Genomic DNA, 16,360 nt, shown 5'->3' on the forward strand with positions numbered 1-16,360 from the left:
CCTTGAATTTTTCACAAAAAATTATGTTTTACCTTGCAGTGGTTTAAGTAAACCACCTTGCGGTGGTCAACAGACGTTATTTCAACACTTCGACACGTGTTTCGATCACCAAGTGATCATCTTCAAGAAGAAGATTTAACTGATTCTATAACTATAGTTGCATTATCTTACGATGATATAGTTCCGTTTTGTTGAAGGAGTTTTTGTATTATATTTATTCAACTTCAAAAAGTTAGTTTCATTCCTTTCTTCGAAACTGAAATAAAACTGAGGATTATTTTGAAACATGAAAAATTATAAATGAAAATTTTTGTTTTTCACCACTTTTATTCGTAACTAAATTTACTGCAGTCACGTCTTATAAGTTAGGTAAGGTTAGGTACAAAGTGAGTGGGTCTATTCGACCATATAGTCTATTCGACTATAGGTTTATTGTGGCTCACACTCGACCAAATAAACCCAACTTCTTAACAAAGCCGATTAGTTTGTATGCTGAGTGGTTTTTCATGCCAAATGGTAAGAGTACGGCTCTGCCGGACTCTAAAGATCTGATTCAGTCCCCAGTGGGGCAGGCTCAAAGTATTTGCTCTGCTGTTTCATCATTTTCCAAACAGAGGCGACACACACTATCTTCCGACAGTCCAAGTCTCTGCATATGATGATTCAAATTACAGTAACCTGTAAGAAAGTCTGTTAGACATCGTAGTTCATCCCTATTGTAGTCCAATAACTGTTTGGTATGAAGCTTCGGAGGGTGAATGAACGCCCTGGTAGCCAATCCTGGAATATTCTACCGGAAGTCCTTCTTGCCATCCAGGTGTTAAATCTTTGTTTGGAAAAGCCTATAGCGATGCCTATAGGCCCTTGAAGCACCCTCCTTTGCAAAAGAGTCAGCAGCATCAATGCGTTTCAGGCCAGTATGACCAGGAATCCAAACCAGAGACAATCTTTCAGGTCTTCCTATTGGGGAGAGTCGTATTCAACAATTTTCTACCAATTTAGACGTTGTTCGAGAGGAGCCACGAGTTTCCTTCGTCGCTTGACTGTCCGAGAATATGTTTATTGACTTGTGTATGAGGTTGGATTCCTCCAATCTATCCGCACACAAGTGGCATATGTTCCTAGGCAGGTTGATACCTCTGTCCTGGGTCTACTACTAAAAACACCTGCACCGGAGCCGGAAGGTGTTTTCGATCCCTCTGTGAACCAACAACTATCTGCTCTTAATATTTCCTTCTACCGGAGGATTCAGTCCTAGTCTGGAACAGTACTTCCTAAGGCAGTTGGTATTTGACAGTTGGAGGCATGACGTTAGAGATCATTTCCAGAATGCTGTGACCTCCAGTGTCAACCAACAGTCTGTTGCACTCTGCATTAAATTGATTTGTGCGATTGGCAATGTGTACAAGTCTAGCCTCACTCTCCAGAAAAATGTGGGGAGGAGGTAGATCTAGAAGGATCTCCATGGCCGCTGGCGGTGTGGTACTGATGGCACTACTGATGGCCAGACATGCCTGTCTCTGTGAGCCAGAGAGCTTTCTCTGAGCTTTTCTGTAAAGCCTTCGGATACCAAGCAATTGCACCATAAGTGATCACTGGTTTAACAATTAAATCCAATGGATTTGTTTGTGATCTAAACCCCAAGTTCCACCACAAATCCTTCGCATGTCCATAGGGGCAGTGACACTTTGTGTATAAAATTTTCCATGTGAGCGTTCCAGGTGAGTTTTTTTATCAAGGACAATGCCAAGATATTTCAGCTCCATTCCAAATGGAATGATCTCACCATTGAGGGAAAGTGGCGTTAGATCGTCCAATTTTCTCCTCCTGGTGAAGGGGATTATCACAGTTTTGCCTTTAAGGATATTCTGAAAGTGAAAAAAAATATTTTATAATTTTCTTTTATTTTTTAATTCTTTTCAGTGTTTGAGTCTCAAATATCCTCATAGGACGGAACTGCTGTAACTTTAGTTACGAATGAAAGAAATTTTCATTTCTCGTTTTTCAAGATGATCTCCTACCAAATAGTAACGGCAACATCAATCGATTCATTTCGAAACATATTTCTCCATCTATTTGTATAAATTTTTCAGCTGGTCTATATCTTAATTACAATACAAATTCACCCTATCTACGTTCTGTCAAATGCAGCAATATTTCACAATACCACTCCTGTTCGGAATAGATTTCCTCCCAATTACATATATTATCCTTATGTTCGCGTAGTCCTTATATTCGCGTGACGTTCGACCTTGTTATGTGTCAGATGCAATCCCTGCTGCATACATTTCGAGTTACTTCAAGGAATTAAATAGTAGCGACGATAAAACAAAGGTCGGATACGCTTGAGTTGATATTTTAGCTTTCGATAACATAACGAATTCCCTTTGATGTCTGCATTGTGAATTCAGGAAGCGAATTCGTCTTCTTGAGTGAGTGTTAGTTTAACACTTTCAAGAGAATAGTTTCTCTTTGGAAAAGCGGAAAATACAGCTGAATAGGGTTCATTTGATATTATATTTAATGCTGACTGAAAGATATGTTTAATACATCTACTTTTTCAAATCATAGGATACAATAGCTAACTATACGAACACAGTAAACAAAAAATTATAGAACTTCAAATCTTCGGATGGATTGCAGAACGAATAGAAAAACTGAAAGCTGATTGAAAAATCAAGAGCTGTTGCGCTTGATATTTCTGAAGCCTTTGACCGTGTGTGGCATGTGGGTTTGCTGGCCAAACTTCGATGCTATGGCCTGTAGGTTCCTTTTTGTGTATGGCACTTCAGCTTCCTGAAAGAACTTTCCCTGCAAGTAGCTGTCGGTGGATACTTCTCGAATACTTTCACCATTGACGCTGGTGTTCTTCAGGGATCCATATTGTCTCCAACTCTCTTTTCATTGTATACCAACGATTCAGTGGAAAAAATCAAGAATCCAATTTATTGCTTTGCTGACGAAAGCACATTTGTCTCGTCATTTCATCTGGATTCCAGGATATCGGCTACGGAGGCACATCTTCACCTGCTGCAGGAGGTGAAGGATCTAGAAGTGATTTCGAATTGGGGTGAAAGTAACCAGGTTCAATGAAATGCTGAAAAACCCAGGTATCGATTTTCTCCAATATGATTAATGTTTCCGAACCGAATATGATAATGTTAGGTCAGACTATTCCGCTTTCCGCTTTCTATTATTCACTTGAACACTTTCACGGAAAGTGTTCAAGTGAATAAGGAAGAAAAACTTCCTTATTAGTCAGTGGACTATGCTTGAAGACTGGCAGTAAACAAATCTATACAGAGGAATCGGGCAAATAACGGATATGCAGTTGGTTAGTACTAGTACTTCGTCCACTAAATGGAGTGACATTTTGTTGTTCGCCAAAACTTAGGAAGAGGAATGAAAGAATTCCGATTTTCAATTATGAAATATCATTGACTTCAGGTCGATGATAGTCACTATCTTGCACTGATGCACTGATGGCTATAATAATAATAATAATAATAAATATGCTTTATTGTCCAAAGAAAAGTTCTTATTGACAAAGCTTTGGTGAACATTTTGAGAAAGAAAAAACATAGTCAAGTGCATGAAATCAGAATATAAGCTAGTAGATTGATGAAAATATCTAGAGTCCTACCATAAATATAAAAATAAAAATTTTGAAAGTCGCATTTTCTGAAAAACATTGGATTATATACAATATAAATGCAATATAAACAAATATAAACAAAATAATATATCTATATGAATATATAAACATATATATATATATATATATATATATATATATATATATATATATGAAACACGTGTCCGCGGTTTGCCCCTATTTTTTGAGTGTTGTGTCCACGAATTATTTCGTTCTTGATTTGTATCATACAAACTCGATAAAATCTCTATCTGTATATATATATACACACATATATATACACACATACATACATATACAAACACAAAAATTAAAAAAAATGTATAGAGAGAAAAGTGTATAAAATATGATCAGAAGGTATCGTCATAAAATTCTTGCAAACTATAATAGGGCATCTTGCTAAGAAAATTCTCTGTAGATTTTCGAAATTCAGTACAGATTACTACGCATTTTAGGTAGTTTGGAAGATGATTATACATCTTGAGACCATTATACAATATAGAATTTTTAATTAAAGTAGTGTTAGGTATGGAAAGACTCAAATTTAGGGTCTGGCGTGTGGTGTAATGAGAGACAATAGAGGGAAGTTCTGTTCTATGTTTATACACTATACAAACTGTTTCTAAAATGAATAGAGCATACAGTGATACAATTTTGTTTGCTACAAACAAAGGCCTACAAGAACCTCGCCGCCTGGCTCTACAGAGAAATCTTGATGACCTTTTCTGCAGAATGAAAATTGACTCAAGTCTAGTTTGATTACTTACCCCCAGAAAGGTATCCCACATCTCAGATGTGATTCTACAAATGAATAATAGACAGTTTTAGCTGCAGTTAGTCCTAGTTTGTTAAAAGTTATTTCCACAGCATAACATTCAGATAAAAGTTTTTTGTTAAGAGATATTATGTGGTCCTCAAATTTCAATTTATTATCAACTAATAACCCAAGAAATTTGTTGCATGACGTGTTCTCAATCACATTCGAATTCGACGCTAGAGGAATATTATTAAGAATGCAATTGAAGGATGAAACTTCAGTTTTTGAGACATTGAAAGCTAATAAATTTGCCTTACACCAATCTGAAAGTTTGGAAATATCAGAGCAAATGGCATTATTGAGATCATTTGTGTTGGTATTGCGCCATAATATTGTAGTGTTGTCGGCGAATGAAGTAAATTTACCCTCAATATCAATGGTAGTCAAGTCATTGATATAGAGTAGAAATAGGGTAGGTCCCAGTTCTGATCCTTGTGGTACTCCGTTAGATATGATAGAAACATCAGATACTGTTGTGTATTCAATCCTTTGACTTCTACCCGATAGACAAGAAGCAAACCATTTATGAGTAATACCTTCATACCATAGAGATAAAGAATTTCATGATTAACACAGTCAAATGCTTTTGAGAAGTCGCAAAAGACTGATGCTGTAATCTCCCGTCTAATAATGTTACTATACACTTCATATAAAAATGAAAATATGGCATCATGAGTATTTTTGTTTGACTGGAATCCAAATTGTTTGAAGCTTATTATATTAGCGAAGTTCAAATGTTCTGGTAAACGTATTTTTACCAGTTTTTCAATAATTTTTGCTAACGACGGAATGAGAGAAATTGGGCGATAGTTCGAGGGATTCTCTAGATCACCACCTTTGTAAAGAGGTATTACGATCGAAGTTCTTAAGAACGAGGGAATGAGCTCGAAACCGGTCTGCAAGTATACTCGTTGCAAAATTGAACGTCGACTCTCTCAGTTGTATTGCCAGTTGCATATGCAGGTTATTTTCAGGTCGGATATAATCCAACGCCCTTCGTGGTATTAGCCAGGGGGAGTGGTTGTTTTCTGATAGGCGTAAGTCCATTCAACCTACTGTGTAGGTATATTCGAGACTAGCTTGAACGTTTGAAGTTCATTTCTTTAGATTTGTTTACTGCCAGTCTTCAAGCATAGCCCACTGACTAATAAAAAAGTTACTGTATTGGAAAATTTTCTGCGTGAAATATCGAATAGGCTGTTCGTATAAGTTCAAGGCAACTATTTTGATTACCTCATTAACTGGCTTCAAGCTAATTACCACATATTATGTAGTTAAATGTCAATGTATTCAGGCAATTATTGAAAGTTCCGCCATTTTGTGCTAGTTGAAGATATTGACATTATATTACAGGGTTGTGAAGTATTTATCAGGAGCTTCAAAATGATGTTTCACAAGACCCCTCTATCTATTTAATTTTTTTTCCCAGATGGCACCCAGTCGCCATCTTGGAAGTTTCATCTGTCAATTTCACATCGAAATAAAGTATTCATGCATTTATTCCATTATCCCGAATTTCACTTTTTTTAGTTGACCCGTTCAAAAAATAAAAAGGGGGTGTGCATTAAAAAAAAACACTGTACAGTAAATCTATTTCTGCTCGCCAGTTTTTCAAATTTCCACAGCATTTCCAGACCAGTCCTGATGTCACTTGTGGGTTCGTCAGTGCCCCTATATGAAAACATCAATCCACTCATTTTGTAGAGGCTTCAAATTGATGTTTTCTCGTAATATTGCATAATCTTCAGCCTGTACCCTGGAAGATTGATGTGACCTATTTGATGGTCGATATTTTGTTACTGAACACTTACCGCAGTACGTTCAAAAAAAACAATTCTCCTGATAATTTGACAGTATTTTTGACATTTTCTCTCTGCGATGAATTTCTTTTTTTATTTCATTGTTGAATCTGTCGTCTTTCATTCAGATTATAATTTGTCTCACATGTGAAATATCAATTCACATCCATATTCGTAGAAAACTTTCTCAGGTTCGTATTAGAAAAATATTCACATCTGTGTTCACACAATGAATGAATCATAGTATAGACCTGTCTACTGAGGATGTACACAGGAATATCATTTTTGGAAATGGTGACGTCGTACACAGTATCACACTCACCATACCATCAAAAAAAGCAGAGATAGAATTACGATGAGCATTCTCTCCCTGAAAACGAACAACCGCTCACTGTCACACTCATAAATTATTCGAAGACTTGGGAATAGCTGTCGCACTCATTTGATTGATACCCATTCATTTGAATGAAACGACTTTTGGAGAACAGTCCCGCAGGTATTTTGCATACGAGCCATGACAATGGCAAATTCTGATGTAACGAAATAATATATTGAATTATTAAAACCGCTACTGAAAGATCGCTATTGTAATGGAGTTTCAGTACAGGAGTAGCTTATAGTAAGAAGTGGTTTCTATCCAATAAAAACACAATGTGGTTTTTGACAACATAATAGAATTGGTTTTACCTCTGCTTCTGATAGACAGTTCTCTGGAAGAGGTTCAGCATGTTTGGTTATATACCAGACTCCACTTATCTTGTGAAGAGAAAGCATTCAGGTTTTCACATATCCAACTTGTGTATATTGAATTTGAAGAATTCAACTCCAACAACAAGAATGCGTATCCAAAAGGATTTCTCAAAAATGTATATTATGTGCTTTAAGAGTTGAATTCTTTTGCACTTCATTGGAAGGAGTTGGTCTTTAACTGAGTTTTGATATTTCCGCACAAACTAATGTGTTTATTGCGATGAAGTTATCTCTTTGAGAATCTATGGAGTTGCTAATTTAGAGTTGGCCATTTCCTGCAGACCCCTGAAATTTCTGCACCATGGGTTATTCCTAGTGATGATGAAAAGTGACTGGAGGTTTCGAGAAAGAGCAAAACCTGTTTGGAATTATACTTGTGTGAAAACGTACGCTTCATTTATCAGTTATTTTTAGTGGTTTGACTGCTTCACCTGCAGAAATGATGAAAGAGTTAAAATATAAAAATTGAATTTGATTTTGAACCTTTTGGATCTTGTGATTCTCAAACAGTAGAGTTGATTCGTGAAATTGGATATAGGATAACGAATGAGACGAATTATCATCAAACCACATTTTTTTACATTTCGAAAGAGTAAATTGATAAAAAAATTATTTACTTGATATTTTTACCATGCTAAAATCAATGATGAAGGTTTTTCTCATGTATCCTCCTGAGAAATATTGTTTTCAAAGCCTGAATAATAAATGTATAGTGCCTTCTTTCCATAAATATCTGATTATTTTTGTTATCAATGCTTTGGAAAAAATTGGTATCAACATTGTATGAACAGGATCAAACGAGTGTTTGCAGCACTTTCTTTTAAAGTGATGAAATTCATCCAGTGGAGAGAATACTTTCTCATTTGAATGTACAGTTTTTTGTCTAATGTGTTTAAGGTTTGGAAGGCACAGTCATCAAAGCAGACCTCCATGGTCTTAAAATACTGGCGATTGGAGAAAGGAATAATGTAATTACAGATCTAAATATCAACAAGTGTAGGTGCAATGACTGAAGTTTGATGATATTACCAAATAAACTATGAAAAAATTGAGTGAATGATAAATAATGAAGTGAAAGGTTAATTTGTTAGACTGTTTGACTACCAAGAAATATTTTTGAAATAATAAATGAAATTATTTTATTCTCAGCATTTCACAGCATTTATTTCCTGTTCCTAGGAGTGCTAGTCACTCACAAGTTGTTCTGAACCAGATTTCACCCATTATTGCATTTGGCTACAATACGCCAATAAGTCGGAAACACACCCTTCGCGGTTGGCTTTTTAGTGTTATGCCCGTGAATTCACCAGTTTTTTATTCATATGAAACACATTCGTTAGCACTTTCTGATGTATATGCAACCATTGAATGGATCCTTGAAGGAAAATGAAGGTTCTGAAGGATTTCGAAACTAGTCATGGCTTAGCATCAACTATATGGAAGGAATGATTCTCATAACCTCGATAGTAATGAATCATTGAAACATCTGAAATATTATCTAATTGATGCAAAAACGGAAGATGGAGTTGTATTACTATCAGAGGTTACGTCTTTATGTTAGGTGATGATGAAGAAACTTATGTTTCCTCAACTTATTTCATACTTTCATTAAAATGATGATGAAATGAAGGGTGTTTTTTGGGATACTAAAAAGACAAATTTATTGATTCATCCATCATCATCGGAGATGAGATTTAATGTCTTTTGAGAAGAAAGTAAGTAGATGAATTAACCCTAAAACTTAATGAAAATGAATATAATGATTCTTCCGTGGCATTTGATGAATATCGAACTGATAAATTCTGATCGTAATATGAAAATATTTTTTTTTGGAAATTATTTTGAGTTATGAATCAATTAACAAAAATAATTTGTGATGCACTGTTTGGAAACTTCGGTGTAGTAATGAATAATAATGTAGTTTTTCCACAAAACAAAATTCATATTTTTAACACCAAATGATCATCTTCAAGAGGAAGATTGAACTGTTTAATCTTCCTCTTGAAGATGATCACTTGGTGATCGAAACACGTGTCAAAGTGTTAAAAATAACGATTTGATGTTGGGAAAAAACTCCAGTAATATTCATAGTTCTCAATGAAAGAAGGAAACTGAAGAGAATGGATTGACTCTATTAGATAGGTTTTAATTTAGTTAAAACTCACCTGGTTGTAGATTGATCAGCAAAACTGAAATACTCATGGCTATTATTTTGCAAAATTCAAAGATCTTCGAGATTCACTTTTGAAAATCGAATGTATTCGTCAGATTTTTGAAATGTTATTACCAATGAATTCGTGAATGGCTTACTCATTCGCTAATAAAACCAAAAAATAACAAGTCGAGTCTTAGTCAGATCCACCGCATAAATCCGCGAATTGTGAATGTTCAGGCTTATCGCTTAGTTCATGAAATATACCTATAATAAATATCGTGGCTTCCCGAGATACATGACCGCCATTTTTATATATTACTGAAGTAGAATAAAGCTAGTGATGCAGAATTTGGATGAAAGCAGAACCGCACTTAAATTTTGTCTTTAAGTTTTGCTGATGCAATCAGTAAAAGGCATCTGAATAGTACTTCATACTGTAGACAGAGGGTTGGAATAACTTTTTACTCCAGCTAATTTTGATTACATATATTCTCCAAACAAAATCGACACAATTCATTTGCTTATTTTCGAGAAAAATAATACATTACTAATTCACTGACCTTTTTGTCAACTTTGGGACAAAATGTCAACTAATCGGTCATAAACATATTAAATCTAAAGAAATAAACTTTAAATGTTCAAGCCAGTCTCGGATATACCTACACAGTAGGTTGAATGGACTGACGTCTATCAGAGAACAACTACTCCACTGGCTAATACCACGAACGGCGTTGGATTACATCCGACAGGCATCAGTGCAGGAATCTTCACAGAAAATTTCTTTCATTCGCAATTGGCAATACAACTGAAAGAGTCGACCTTCAATTTTGGAACGAGTACACTTGCAGACCGGTTTCGGGCTCCTTAGCCACTCGTCAGTGCAAGATAGTGACCATCATCGACCTGCATGTGTGCCCGTTCCAAAATTGAACGTTATCTCTTTCAGTTGTATTGCCAATTGCATATGCAGCAAGGTTTCTGTGAAGATTCCTGCACTGACGCCTGTTGGATATAATCCAACGCCGTTCGTAGTATTAGCCAGTGGAGTAGTTGTTTTCTGAAAGGCGTCAGTCCATTCAACCTACTGTGTAGGTATATCCGAGACTGGCTTAAACATTGACATTTCATTTCTTTAGATTTGTTTACTGACAGTTTTCAAGCATAGCCTACTGACTAATAAGAAAACATAAACATATTGACTAATTCTGGAAGCTCATCAAAAATTATTCAATTTTATCTACACATGACAGAAGAAATATTTGCCGTAGTACCAAATGATCGAAATCCTATAGGTTCTGTTGGATCAGAGCCTATGAAAATGTACATATTGTTCGAAAATCAGATCCAGTTTTATTCCTTTTTAAACATCACCTCCAAACAGGCCACAAAATAAGCTTCAACAACACCAAAACCATGGCTAAGGAAAGTACTCTTCAGACCGGGATAATTCGTGAAGCCATTGAATTTAAAAAACGTCATTACTATCCGAAGAAACTAGATGATGCACAGAGACTACCGCAATCATGAAGGTCATTATTGTCACGCTACACGTCAGTTGTTAGGTCGAGAATTCATTTCCGACAGGTCAGGTACCTGTACTGGTTGTACTACATCTGCTCCATACCATTCCAGGAGAATAAATACTGGACCCCAACAACAAGCTTTTCAGTGTTCACTGTTCACTTGGAACTGAACCAAACAAGAATAAAGCCAGTGTTATTGTGTGCATTTAGAAACTTGAGTTTCTAACAACTTGATCATGCCACACAGTCCCCTACGGCTCTGAGGAATGATTGATTCTCTACAGCTCCCTACGACTCTGAAGAATGATTCTCTTCAGCCCCCTACGACTGTGAGGAATATATCTGATAGATCAGAACTTCGAAAAAGACACACCGAAATATGTCCCATGGGGTCCAATAAAAACATTGGACAAAGCCAGTGACGAGACGAGTCATACAGATTATGACTCCGTCGTCGAGTTATGTAATTTCAGTTCCGATTGGATCTTGAAAATGGCTTCAAAGCAGAAGCCGAAACGTTGAAAACTACAGCCGCTGTTCAACCCGGACTACAGTACACAAATATTAAAAAATGTGCATGGCTACTTCACATAATCGGATGTATATGAATAAAATTACAAACTGTATCGAACGACAATATTATATGATATGCTGCATATTTGTTACATGAGAACTGGCACACCTATATCAATATTTTGTTATTCCAGTTCTGTAATGTACTTTGATGAATCAAGGTTTCACCTAGATTTGTCGAAAGGCACTATTCTAAATATAATCCTGTTATATTACTGGATATATTTTCCTGAGAAACTCATCTATGCGAATTCTGTGGTGCCGGGAATATATGCAAGATTCATAACAGCGTGTTTTACAGCATGGAATAAAATTGAAATTATGTCAGTCTGTTCAAATGGTCGGTAGTATGAAGCAACGCAATCGACATGAAACCCGAAACTGTGAAACTTTTCGGAAATAACATATGTTGATTCGTCGCTACACGATTTCCGTCCTTTTGGAAATATCAACTGGCAAGTTTCAGAATGTAATTTTGAACTTTCAGTATGGGATATGCCGAACCATACCGGCATCGGCATTCTGGAAAATTTTCTCGTTGATAACTTATCAAGAAGTGAGTTTTGAGTATTTTTCAAAAGAATAATTGCGTAAAATTTTGTTCTTTTGAGTGGACGATAGGTCAGTAAATGATTTTAAATGTGGGGAGAAAATAATAAAATTCAGGCTTAACGAATTTATCGACCAGATGATTCATAATTCATATCCAAGCATGTTTAGTCAAGTTTTCTACCATCTCTGAACAATTTACGCGCCTGAAAGAATACTTTATATCTAGCTATTTAGCTATTATTCTCAAACGATTATTAATGGGAAACGGTAATTTTATTTTATTCAGTTGTAACAAAAAATGAGCAAAATATCTTTTTATGCCGAAACGAAATTTACAATTTGCATATCAGATAGGCATAGATGAATTTTCACAGATATTCATTTGGAACAATGGAATACGTTTGTAAGTTGTATACAAATGTTCAAGTGTTTGGCGCCAGACAGAAGTCAGAAGGCGAATAGATAATAAAATGATAAATTCATATTAATTGGTGGGGTGAACGAAATAGTAGAAGAAATTGAGGAGAGATAAAGAATAATGATAAGTACATAAAATAAATTCACAAAACTGAATGCTGATGAAAAAAAAAATTTCGCGTGCACGATGCGAAAACTACGGAAACACAGAAGAGCTTCACTTTTAATTATTTTTTTCTTAGAAATTCCGACTTGAATCTCGAAATTTTGACTTTGATATCTTCGATGAGTGCATGATACAGTTCTCCAGAGCTGTATAAAGTTCACACATTAATATATTGTAAGAAGTAGTGGTCCGACAACAGAACCTTGGAGTACACCACAGGCGACCTGCATATATTCAGAGATATTATCACCACAAGAGGCTCGTTGATAGCGATGTCTCAAATCTCAATTCTAGTATCTCTGAAGCTACAGTAAAATAACTTGTAAAAAAAATTGTGTGGGCCTTCTGCTCTTGCGTAGAGAACTATTGACGATGATAAACTACACGTTTGCAGATGCCCTCTTCTGGTCAAACGCTTCACATGAAATTGTTTTAATTTTTTCTAAAAGTTCCTTTTGAAATATCGGTAACGTATATAGGTCGACCGTTCATGAATGTAAGGACTTGGTCGAGTCCGTGGCTAATGCGGATCATCGATTGAAGTCGAAGCTTATGATTGAATGAATGTTTTCATAAGATGGTGTATAATCAGTTACACTCCTAATGCAGTGCTGTTTTTGAACACAGTTTCGCTCTTCTTTTTGGTGGTTCCTGCACAACGTATGGAAAAACATTATCAGCAAAAATATCACATATAAGTTATATTTTCAGAGCGTACACTAATCGCGATGAAGAGAGTATGTTGGCAAAACAGTATCTGAAATATAACTGATGTATTTTATAAATCTTGAATGCTCAAAACTTCATTATTTTTCTAGTTCGTGGTGTAGTTCTTCAAATGGAAATACGGCAATCTGAAAATGCTTGAAACTCCTCGCAAATTTGAATCAAGGGTAACGGATGCATCTTCAAATGGTTTTTACAGATAGATGGATATACTTATGATGCGTTGTTTGGGACCTTTGGTGTAGTAATGAATATTACTGGAGTTTTTTCCCAACACCAAAACGTTTTTTTAATACCCCAACACGTGTTTTGATCACCAAGTGATCATCTTCAGGAGGAAGAACAAACTAATTACTTACGATACAGATTCAGTTCCGTTGACCACGCCGTCATTATGTACTTGTGATACAATGTTTGGTGTAGTAATGAATATTACTGGAGTTTTTTCCCAACACCATAGCGTTATTTTTAACACCTCAACACGTGTTTTAATCACCAAGTGATCATCTTCAGGAGGGATCTCAAACGAAGTACTTACGATACAGATTCAGTTCCGTTGACCTGGCTGTCATTATGTACTTGTGATGCACTGTTTGGAACCTTTGGTGTAGTAATGAATATTACTGGAGTTTTTGCCCAATACCAAACCGTTATTTTTAACACCTCAACACGTGTTTTGATCACCAAGTGATCATCTTCAAGACGAAGATCAAACTGAATACTTACGATACAGATTCAGTTCCGTTGACATGACCGTCATTCTGTACCTCTGATTCAGTGTTTGGAACTTTTGGTGTAGTAACGAATATTACTGGAGTTTTCCCAACACCAAACCGTTATTCTCAAAACCTCGACATGTGTTTCGATCACCAAGTGATCATCTTCAAGAGGAAGATCAAACTGAGTACTTACGATACAGATTCAGTTCCGTTGACCTGGTCGTCATTATGTACTTGTCATGCACTGTTTCGAACCTTTGGTGTAGTAATTAATATGACTGAAGTTTTCTCAACACCAAACCGTTATTTTCAAAACCTCGACACGTGTTTTGATAACCAAGTGATCATCTTCAAAAGGAAGATCAGTGTGACCTTTCTCTTGAAGATATCGAGGTGTTAAAAATAACGGTTTGGTGTTGGTAAAAACTACAGTAATATTCATAAATGGATATATACGCTGATTTGACTGTTCCAGACTAGGTTTACAGAGTTTCATTAATAAAAAAAACTTGTCATGCATAGATACATAATGTATAAACAAATGAAAATGTTTTCTCATTCGTTGCGAGTCGAGAAGACATCATATGTTTCGGAAATTAAAATATATGAAAATTATGAAAATAATGGGTGATGGATACCCAAATACATCGTTTCCTTTTTTGCCTTTCCATTTTTCTCTATTCAGGCACACAGAGGCAACGACGAAATGTTGTTGTATACCTGTCAAATACATGATTAACACAAATGTGGAAACAATTCATCAGGCTTGTGGTCGGCTTCGACCGATCATTAATACTGATCAGTAATTTTGGGTCTTCATTATTATTTGCAAAAACAGCAAAAAAAATTGGGGATTTTTCAGTTTTGAAATGCTTCTTAACAAAAAAATGATTTTATTTCTGACCGGGATATTATAAGCTTATATCGTCATAGTTACGCTATCAATAAAGAGGGTCATAACTCCCTTGGGACATTATAGATTTTATAATTCCCTCTACCTTTCACAAGTAAAAATAAATAGAAATGAAAACTGAACCCTATTTTATTTATTCACGTCATTACAAATAATAAATGTACAATTTTGAAATGTTCCCTGAAAATTACTTCCGCCATTGGAAACAATTTCTTATTTTGTATGGCTGGAGCTTCTGTTCACTACAGTCGAGGTACCTGCCTCTTCTGATGACAAAGTAGACAACATACGCGCCGTTTTATTTCTCAATTCGATGCTATCCTCGAAATACCCCTCCGCCACCGTGGAACTTTTCCAACCTCCGTGTCTTTTTCAGTTAGTCATAGTTGCTCCTGCATTGGCTAGAGCAGTAGCAGAAGTGCGACGAAGGCAATGTCCCGTATAGGAAGATGAGTTTGGCAATCCTAAATACATTGCGATTCTGCTGGGGATTTTACCAAACATGTTTTTTCCAATTGGCTGAGATGTACATTTATTTTGTCGGAAGCTCAAAAAAAATCGTTCAATACCTTTAGGACGCAAAGACATATAAAGTCTTAGTAAAGGCAAAGCGGAGAACTCTTTTTCATCCACAACTGTAAATTTCTTCGATACACCAGTTTTACTTTCCGGTACGTTCACTACCATAACGGAATCCCGGTCCTCTATATCCGATATCTTCATATTCAAAAGTTCCTGACTTCTGCATCCTCCAAAATAACCCATAATCAAAACAACCTATAACAAAAAAAAGGAAATAAATACACACAAAAAGGAAAATAAGAAAAAAATTACCTTATGCAATAAATGAATATCATTAGGAGCGTCCTTTAGGAATCTGATAACATCTTTAGGAGGTAAAACAGCAGACTTTTTCGGCTTATAACTCTTACTCTTCCGTTTCAAAAAAGCCTGTAGTTCATTGAACTTGGTGATATCTCGTTTCTCATGTATAGTAACCATCCATTTTAGCATTGACCATTTAGTCCATGAAGAATTCGGACTATACGTTTCTGACTGAAACGAATAAACACAATTACTACCAAATCTACCGAAAAACATAGAAAATTCCTTACCAGTTCTTGAAAATATGCCAGAAATACAGTTTCAGTGACATCTTTTGGCATAACATTTTTCCGTGTCAGCCAGTCCAGATATATCTTGTATTCTTTTTGGTATACGGCTTCACTTTTCGATGGAATTAATGATTCTCTTGCTTGTTCAGCTTTTTTCAAAATATCCTCCATTATATTTGGGGTAGAAAACACGTTTTCACCGCAAACACAGCTAGATAACAAAGTTCTGTTTATAACCAAGTAACATAGCAACAACCTAGCAACAAGAAAACTCTACTATAATCAACGGTACCTGATTCAAATATACCGGGAAGGTAATGAATTGGTACATTTTTCCGTTTCAAAAATGAACAAAATTTTATTGAAATCGGTCAGAAATAAAATTATCTATGTACCACGGGAATTAATGAGCCTTAATAACCTCAGGCAATTGCTAATAATGCAAACTTTGCCATCGGTAATTAAGGCCCTCCTAATTCC

The 16,360-nt window shown here is 35.7% G+C and overlaps 2 protein-coding genes across 5 annotated transcripts in view; one reads left to right on the forward strand and one right to left on the reverse strand.

Annotated features, from left to right (window-relative positions):
- Positions 1-16,360, forward strand: part of LOC111514936 (lachesin) — a 355,844-nt gene that overhangs the window by 304,578 nt on the left and 34,906 nt on the right. The window lies entirely within an intron of this gene.
- LOC141484650 (uncharacterized) lies at positions 14,736-16,307 on the reverse strand. The gene is made up of 3 exons (XM_074179773.1): positions 15,881-16,307; positions 15,600-15,821; positions 14,736-15,542 (listed from the first exon to the last, which is right to left on the reverse strand). The coding sequence occupies exons 1-3, from the start codon at positions 16,049-16,051 to the stop codon at positions 15,138-15,140; spliced, it is 798 nt and encodes a 265-aa protein (XP_074035874.1). The 5' UTR covers positions 16,052-16,307; the 3' UTR covers positions 14,736-15,137.

Source organism: Leptinotarsa decemlineata, unplaced genomic scaffold, assembly GCF_025532065.1.
Source record: "Leptinotarsa decemlineata unplaced genomic scaffold, Ldec_3_MD MMD2_tig00026282_RagTag_RagTag, whole genome shotgun sequence".
Classification (NCBI taxonomy): Eukaryota; Metazoa; Arthropoda; class Insecta; order Coleoptera; family Chrysomelidae; genus Leptinotarsa; species Leptinotarsa decemlineata.